The following is an 8,060-nucleotide window of genomic DNA, read 5'->3' as shown; positions in this document are numbered from 1 at the left end:
CAAACTCATCATAGATTTAGATCTTGTTTCTGGTATAGTCATTTTGGGCCAAGATATGCCCTGATACCAATTTGTAATGGATTGTAACTACTTATAACAGCAAACACAAGTATCCGAAAGATTTGAGAATTTTATTGATAATATGGGAATGGTTACAATTTCTAAGCTATCACAATACTCAAAAGCTTGGAACCATCTTCAATGGTAGACTACCTGAGATAGAAAGAGAGAATGATGTGAGGAAGATGAGAAATAGGTTGAAGATAGTAGAGAGAAAGAAAAAATCTAGGAGAGGATAGGAAAATACCAGAAATCAGTTAATGCCTTTGCTTCCAGCAGTGTTCGATATAACACACTCCATAACCACCTAATTAATTAGAGCCATTAGATTTAACTCGTTGTACTCGATCTCAGCTGTTCATTTAAGTCCTCACATGTTCTCAGGTGCTCACTTAATTGCTGAGCTTGGCCCACGTGTGCTCCACCGACTCTTAACCCCTTTATAAATCCGGACTAGCTCACTTTCCCAATTCATTTCTCATTCAACCCTAATCTACTCCATCGCCACATATTCTCCAATTCATTTCTAATTCAACGATAATCTACTCCATCGCCGCTTATTCATCATAGATCGATACATTAGCACGGGCGATTCCCCACTACTATATTGAAAAATGGTGATCTACATATGCAAAAATTGGTAAACCTATAACTTGCTGACTTCTTTTGTGAAAGTATAAAATCCCAGTTCACATTTTATGCCCAGAGAGCCACACAAATCAATCAATTTTGAGTCATTTTCATGTTACACCAAGGATTATAAGGCCAGCAGAGATGCTTCCTCACATTGCAGAATCACTCTTACTAAACCCAGGTAGTTGATTCTTTAGGGTCCACAATTATTGTTTCCTACTTCACCCAAATGGAAACTGAAGCAGAGTATTCTTTAGGGATTTTTCAGGACCCAATTGTTTCCAGTGAAACCCAGATGGAAAATGCTCAATCTTCAGCAATCTTGCCTACCCTTCCATCTGAACTCATCAATGAGATCCTCCTAAGGCTTCCCGTAAAAACCCTCTTGAGATTCAGGTCTGTTTCAAAATCTTGGCTTGCTTTAATATCTAGCCCTCAATTTATCAACACCCATCTCAGTTTATCAGCTAATAACAAGGATTACACCCACCACAGGCTTATCTTAAGTCTTTCTCGACCTAACATAAAAAATCTTAACGTCTGTTCAGTTAGGTCTTTACTTAATGAGTCTGTCGTAGAACCATCTGGTTTGGATTGTCCCCTGAAAGACAAATTTCAGATTTTGGATTCAGTCAATGGGTTGATTTGTTTTATGGTTGGGGTAGAAGCATTTTTTATATGGAATCCATCTATCAGGAAGTTCAAGAAAGTTACTGCAGAAGCTGTACCGAGGTATGGTCAGAAAGTGTTTGGTTTTGGATATGATGAACTTCAGGATGATTATAAAATACTGCGTATGTATATGACTACTAGCTATGAACTTAAGGTCGAACTATATAGCTTAAAGAGTGACTCTTGGAGAATAGTTGATGATTTTCCGGCTGGGAGGAGACAATCTGGTTTGGCTAAGTTGGTCAATGGGAAGCTTCATTGGGTTAATTTTGATAGTCATCCTTGGGGTAATGAGGGGGACATCATTTCTTTTGATTTGGCTGATGAGAAATGGGGAAAGTTGGAGAAGCCTTGCTATAGAAAAATAGATTTTTGTAATAAACTTGGAGTGTTGGGAAGTGATCTTTGCATGTTTAATGACTATGAGAACACTTTCGCGGATGTGTGGGTTATGAAGGAATATGGAGTCAAAGAGTCTTGGGCAAAAATATATACCATCAACTTTTCTCATGATGTTTCTAAGTATTGTTGGTCTCCTCTTTTTTGCAAGTCAAATGAAGGTGAAGTTCTGCTTGTGTATGGATCAAGATTTATGATATACAGTCCAAAGGATGACTCGATCAGGTATCTAGAGCTCGCCAACTTTAAATTCGGTTTTGATGCGAACTTCTACGTTGAGAGCCTAGTTTGTCCTTTTGCAAACAATCCAAGGACACAACAATGAAGGCGCCAAGCACTCAGGTGAATCACAATTTGTAGCTAATTACTTGTGAGAATTCAGAAGTCATTCTATGCAACAATAGTGGAGCAGCAAAGTGGAATTTCATTTTATACTTAGTTATTCTAGGCAGATTATACACAAAGGATATACTGATGAAATGAGGGCTGATCAGTGAGATGTTGCGTCCTCTGTGTGAAAATGTGGGTGAAAGCATGACCACTTGTTTTTCCTATGTGACGACTCAATTGTTGTATGGGGTAAGCTGCTAACTTGGCAGGGATATAATAGGAGCTGCAGGAGATGAACAAAAGAGCTTGCATAGATGCTGTCAAGTGTCAAATACCAATGGTAGGACTGTTGCTCAGGAGATGTTAAGAATAGTCCTCTCTTGCTGCCTATACACCTTGTGGCAAGAGAGGAGCCAGAGTGTGTTCCAACTTAAAAGTCGACCTCAGGATGTCTAATCAGGAAGATCATATAGGATGCTGTTGTTCGTGCCAGTTTGAAGCCTAGATTAGCTAGAAGAGTTCAAGAACATGATTTCAACCATTAGCTTTCTCTTTGTTGCTACTGATGCAATAGTATTAGTTGTTGCCTTTTGATCACTGAAACTGGGGACTATGTCCTGGTTTTAGAATCTTTATGACTTGTACAGAATTTCTCAGTTGGTAAATAATACATTTAGTTGCCAAAAAAGACTTGTGAGAGTTCCACTTCAGTTGGTACTGAAACTGAGCTTGTCTATTTGCTTAAACAAGTGAAGCAGTTCCTAATGAAAGTAATGTTTGCTACATGTTAAAACACAGACTATGAGTTAGGACAACCCAGCATGTGGTGCTTCTAAATCGATCGTGCTTTAACTTATCTTGTCATGTATCAGTCGGGTGCTTTGTTAACTGATATGTACTAATGAGCTTTCAGAAATATAATTGTGCATGTTATTTTGTGAGCAATAGTAACTGATTGAGGTTTGAGGTCAAGGTTTGCCCTGGTAAACGGTTGAACAAGCTTCTCCTTCCCTTGAATGTCTGTTGTATGTAGTAGTGTCTGCTTGGAGTTGGTCTGAGCTAGAAGTTATAATAATTTCTTGAAGTGGAAGTTTCATTCCATTTGTCATAGAAAAATAAAATAAAATAAAGTGAAGGGTATCCAGTAAACATAGCAAAAAGGAAGGGGACAAATTGAGGCTCCACAAAAATCCATCTTTTTCCATTTTTGCATAATTCCATGAAATAACAATTAGTCGCAATAACAGTTATTTGGTGTTACCGTTGAAAATTGTTACGCTTGCATATGATGGAGCAAATTGAGGCTCAACAGAAATCCTTCTTTTTCCGTTTTTGCATAATTCCATGAAACAACAATTAGTCGCAATAACAGTTATTTGGTGTTACCATTGAAAATTGTTACGCTTGCATATGATGGAGTATTCTGGGGCAAAGGCATCAGTAGCCAATGATGTCCAAGACGCCCACGGATACAAGTTCCTTTCTACTAGTTCCGGTCATTCACAGGAAGTTGTTCAAAGTGTGTTCTCACAGAATGTTCAAAATGATTGCAATGCTATGGATGTGAACCAAAGTCATTTGGAAGTAGATGGGAAAAACGCTCCTGTTGAATCGGCTACTTCGAAAGAGTTTCCTCCATCTCCATCTGACAATTAAAGCATTTTGGCCTCCTTGTCGTCCCGATGTGTTCGGAAAGGAACTGTCTGTGAAAGATCTCATCTCTTTCGGATTAAACCATTGGGTCGTTTTCTCCAAGCTATGATGATATCTGACTGGAAAACATTGATGCCTTTAGTTGAGTATATTTTGCAATACTCATTTTGGAACTTTTGCAGCTTCGGGAAGATGGTTACTTGCTTTCACAATGCATCCATTGATGTTTACTCAGTATGCCTTTCTCCCTCAAAACTGGATTTCGTTGCCTTCCTCACTCAGTATGTGTTGTCATTTGGAGTCAAGAGTTGTGGTACGATTGTAACTTATTCTCCACATTATGAACTGATCTATGGGATTTTAGGTGGCCAAAAAAGCAGAGTTGCATTTGCAAACATAACTTTCAAGAAGCCTCACATATTGTTTCTTGATGAGCTATCAGATCACTTGGTAAGCTATATTTTACCTGTTTTCGTTTCTTGTTAACCATCTTCTTTTGTACATCTGTGATTGTGATTCTTTTCATTCGTTCTAGACATATTTTTGTTAGTATTATAAAGTGGAAGCTTTCAGCCTTCGATCTGGCACACAAACAGGCCAGATTCGTAACTAGTGTGTGGGTTTTAGGAAGGATGCTTAAAAACCAAGCAAATGATTCACTAGTAGTCAGTATTATGTTTATCCAAAGCTTTTGCAGATGTGATTGCATTATCTGCTATTGACACTTTGTTCGAGTGGGAACATATTCTTGCTTGATTTTGGTAGATTAGCGATATATGCTAATTTTTAATCGAGCTCTATGTAGGATCTGGACGCTGTGGAGGCCCTGACACAAGGTCTTGTCTTGTTCCAAAGAGGCGTACTGATGGTACTATGTGATGTTCCTGGCTAAATGGAAACACAACGGTATTTTGTTTTTGCTGGTCTTTAATGCTGCTGCTATGTGTTATTTACAGGTTAGTCATGACGAGCATTTAACATCTGGTACTGTTGATCAACTCTGGCCGTCTCTGAGGGCAGGGTGATGCCTTTCGATAGGACATTCCATGATTACAAGAAACTACTGCAATCTTCATAAACAGCTAATTACAAAGGTTGATTATTTCTGAAGTGGACGAACTACTATTAGTTACTTCATGGTCTAAAACCCCTACTGTATAGGCATGAAAATGACACTTTTTACTGTATGCAACAGATGGAGGCAGAAAAGCAGTGATGCGTTTAAGTTTTTCAAACAATCCTCATTTTGCTGTTTTGATAGAAGTGATCATAGTTAGTCATTTGTCAATGTGAATCTTTTTATCGTTTTATTTTTCCTTTTATAAAAACCAAAGACTTAACTTCTATTTTCAGATGTGGGGATTTTCATTCGACTATATGTACCGGAACTTATAAAGTGCAAATTCTTTTCATCTTCTCAAGAGATGAATAGCCTTGTTTAATACACATATATTAAGGAGAGCTCTATTTCGTTATAACAAAGTCAATGTAGCGAAGCATTACACAAACAAGGATCCATGTTGGAAACCAACTTCACGAATTTGACGCATATCGATTTACTTGTACTACTATTTCTTGAACCTGTATATGTATTTACTTATTATTGTGGTTCTGTTTGTTGATTTGCATCCTTTGTGAGATGCTAAATTGAGGAAAGGGGAGAGAAATGAGACAGAGGCCAAGAATACTTTAATTGTACAATTACTAGAACAATACAATGGGAAAAGGTCAAGAAGCCAATGGAGTGGAAATCTTGTGAGTTAGATTTGGTGGAGCTAGACAGGGCTATGCCTTCTGTGAAGTGCACTAGTTCATGTGTTGTAAAATCACTTGAAGAAGGCAACAATACTTAATATCTTTTGTGATGAAGACATTAATTTAGGAAACAATATTGAAGACATTAATTTAGGAGACATAATATCATACTTCAATATTACATTGATATACGTCATGAAAAACATTATTAAACTTAATCTGGAAAAGAAAATTCATACTTTAAACAATTTTCTTAAAGGCGTCACAAGCCTTAGAGGGTATTTGGATTGACTTATTTTAAGTGCTTATTAGCTTTTAAACTCTTTTTTACTTTTTGTGGTGTTTGAGAAAGATAAAAAATGCTTTTAAGCAATAAAAAAAAAAAAGTACAAGAATAAGTCAAAAGTTAGATATACCAATTATGACTTTTAGTTTATAAGGAGTCCGGAGCTTAAAAGGTATAAAAATACACGGTATAAACCAAAAGGGGTAGCCAAAAATATATATACCAAAAGGGGTATAACGTGGACTGGTCCACGTTATACCCCAATTTTTTTTCCCTCTGTCAGAATCACAAAACGAAAAAAAAAAAAATTGTATAACGTGGATTATATTTGTATAACGTGGATCAGTCCACGTTATACCCCTAATTCAAGAGACACTTTTAGCGGTGTAGCTGAGGCCAACCATGCTAAATGTTCGATCGCTGGAATCAAAGGGATCTGATTGCTCTTCTAGCAATTCTTGAACACTCATATCTTCTTCTAATTTTGTTCAACTTTTCTCTTTCTTCTTTTCTTTCTATTTTGCAAATTTGAATTCTCAAGTGAATTCTTCTTGCAATTTTACTTTCTTTTTTTTAACTTACATAATATGAAAATTGAACGATCTGAAATGGAATATGATGGTATAGGATCCCAATTAATAATGATGATCTTTAGCATTAGGCATCATAATTAATAAACAATCTCCTTTGTAGAATAAAATGTGGTTGGAATGTAAAACTATTTTTTCTCTTTCCTTATAAGAAAGAAGAAGAAATAATTAGGAAAGAAAAATTCTCTCAAAATAGAAATTCGGTTGTATTTTTTAAAATACAATAAGTTGAATACAATGTAAAATTAGTTAGGAATGAATCCAGCTTAATTGAATACATCCGAATTGAATACAACGAAATACAACCGAATTCGAATACACGTTACTGTAGCTACGAAATGTAATTAGTAAAAGTGTAGCTATGCTTGGAAAAAGCCCAAAGTGTAGTCATTTGTGTAAGTTACCCTTAAATTAGTTAGTAAAAGTTTTAAATGCTATTTTGAGAGAATTTTTCTTTCCTAATTCTTTCTTCTTCTTTCTTACAAGGAAAGAGAAAAAATAGTTTTACATTCCAACCACATTTTATTCTACAAAGGAGATTGTTTATTAATTATGATGCCTAACGCTAAAGATCGTCATTATTAATTGGGATCCTATACCATCATATTCCATTTCAGATCGTTCAATTTTCATATTATGTAAGTTAAAAAAAAAAAAAAAAAAAGTAAAATTGCAAGAAGAATTCACTTGAGAATTTAAATTTGCAAAATAGAAAGAAAAGAAGAAAGAGAAAAGTTGAACAAAATTAGAAGAAGATATGAGTGTTCAAGAATTGCTAGAAGAGCAATCAGATCCCTTTGATTCCAGCGATCGAACATTTAGCATGGTTGGCCTCAGCTACACCGCTAAAAGTGTCTCCTGAATTAGGGGTATAACATGGACTGATCCACGTTATACAAAAAAAATTTTTTTTTTTTTTTTTTTCGTTTTGTGATTCTGACAGAGGGAAAAAAAAAAAGTTGGGGTATAACGTGGATCAGTCCACATTATACCCCTTTTGGTATATATATTTTCGGCTACCCCCTTTTGATTTATACCATGTATTTTTATACCCTTTAGGCTCCGGACTCGCCTTTATAAGCTACTTCTAAAAAGCCAATTCAAACATCCTCTTAGTGGCGTTACTAAATGAACTGAAGTGTAGGAGAATCTCTTTCATGTTCAACATCTTAAAGATTTTCAGCACAAATCAAACTAAATAATTCTATTGAATATGCCAATTGCTGCTATATCTCTGTTGCTCTTAATCTGAACTCCCAAAATTTTGATTTCCAATGGAGATACAAGAGAGTGATGCAGAATTTCAGAATTAAGCCGGAAGACTTGACAGTAGAGGAAGAAGCGTAGGAAAACAGAGAGAAACAGACGGCAACCCTAAAACGTTTTAACTTACGTTTGTATAACTTTACTTGCTATTTAATTTTTTTATTTATTAAAAATAGGATTTCTAGTAGACCTTATATTCCCTTCTATGTTAATTTAACTAAACTTAGCGTAAACACTACAAACCTTTTGGTGCTACCAGTTAATATGTTTTTTTCTGTGCTACAGAAGCAAAACCTATTTCTTCGCTAAACGGGTGCAATTAGGTGTAAAAAGCTATACACCTGTGTTATTTCCAATATAAACTAATGTTCTAGCAAGAATCTTCAATATGGAACATCTGTTAGGGAAGAAGGCTC

The 8,060-nt window shown here is 35.8% G+C and overlaps 1 protein-coding gene across 3 annotated transcripts; it reads left to right on the top strand.

Moving 5' to 3' along the window:
- Positions 1 to 437: 437 nt before the first annotated feature.
- LOC132029752 (ABC transporter F family member 3-like) lies at positions 438 to 5,208 on the top strand. Of its 3 annotated transcripts, none has more exons than XR_009407913.1 (4): positions 438 to 4,028; positions 4,112 to 4,197; positions 4,553 to 4,615; positions 4,704 to 5,208. XR_009407913.1 is itself a non-coding variant. In XM_059419093.1 (4 exons), the coding sequence occupies exons 1-4, from the start codon at positions 3,959 to 3,961 to the stop codon at positions 4,770 to 4,772; spliced, it is 288 nt and encodes a 95-aa protein (XP_059275076.1). In that variant the 5' UTR covers positions 2,088 to 3,958; the 3' UTR covers positions 4,773 to 5,208. The 3 variants fall into 3 exon arrangements, 1 of the variants encoding a protein (XP_059275076.1); XM_059419093.1 differs by having other exon boundaries at positions 2,088 to 4,028; XR_009407912.1 differs by having other exon boundaries at positions 438 to 4,197.
- The last annotated feature ends 2,852 nt before the right edge of the window (positions 5,209 to 8,060 follow it).

The sequence above is a fragment of the Lycium ferocissimum genome, chromosome 9 (genome assembly GCF_029784015.1).
Source record: "Lycium ferocissimum isolate CSIRO_LF1 chromosome 9, AGI_CSIRO_Lferr_CH_V1, whole genome shotgun sequence".
Classification (NCBI taxonomy): domain Eukaryota; kingdom Viridiplantae; phylum Streptophyta; class Magnoliopsida; order Solanales; family Solanaceae; genus Lycium; species Lycium ferocissimum.
The sequence above is the reverse complement of the archived record's forward strand: the minus strand, read 5'-3'. Positions and strand labels throughout refer to the sequence as shown.

Excerpts from the sequence above, each read along its gene's own strand:
- LOC132029752 (XM_059419093.1), top strand. The coding sequence starts at position 3,959 with ATGCATCCATTGATGTTTACTCAGTATGCCTTTCTCCCTCAAAACTGG. Across the intron at positions 4,029-4,111 it reads TTCGTTGCCTTCCTCACTCA|GTGGCCAAAAAAGCAGAGTT; the intron begins GTATGTGTTGTC and ends ATGGGATTTTAG. Across the intron at positions 4,198-4,552 it reads ATGAGCTATCAGATCACTTG|GATCTGGACGCTGTGGAGGC; the intron begins GTAAGCTATATT and ends AGCTCTATGTAG.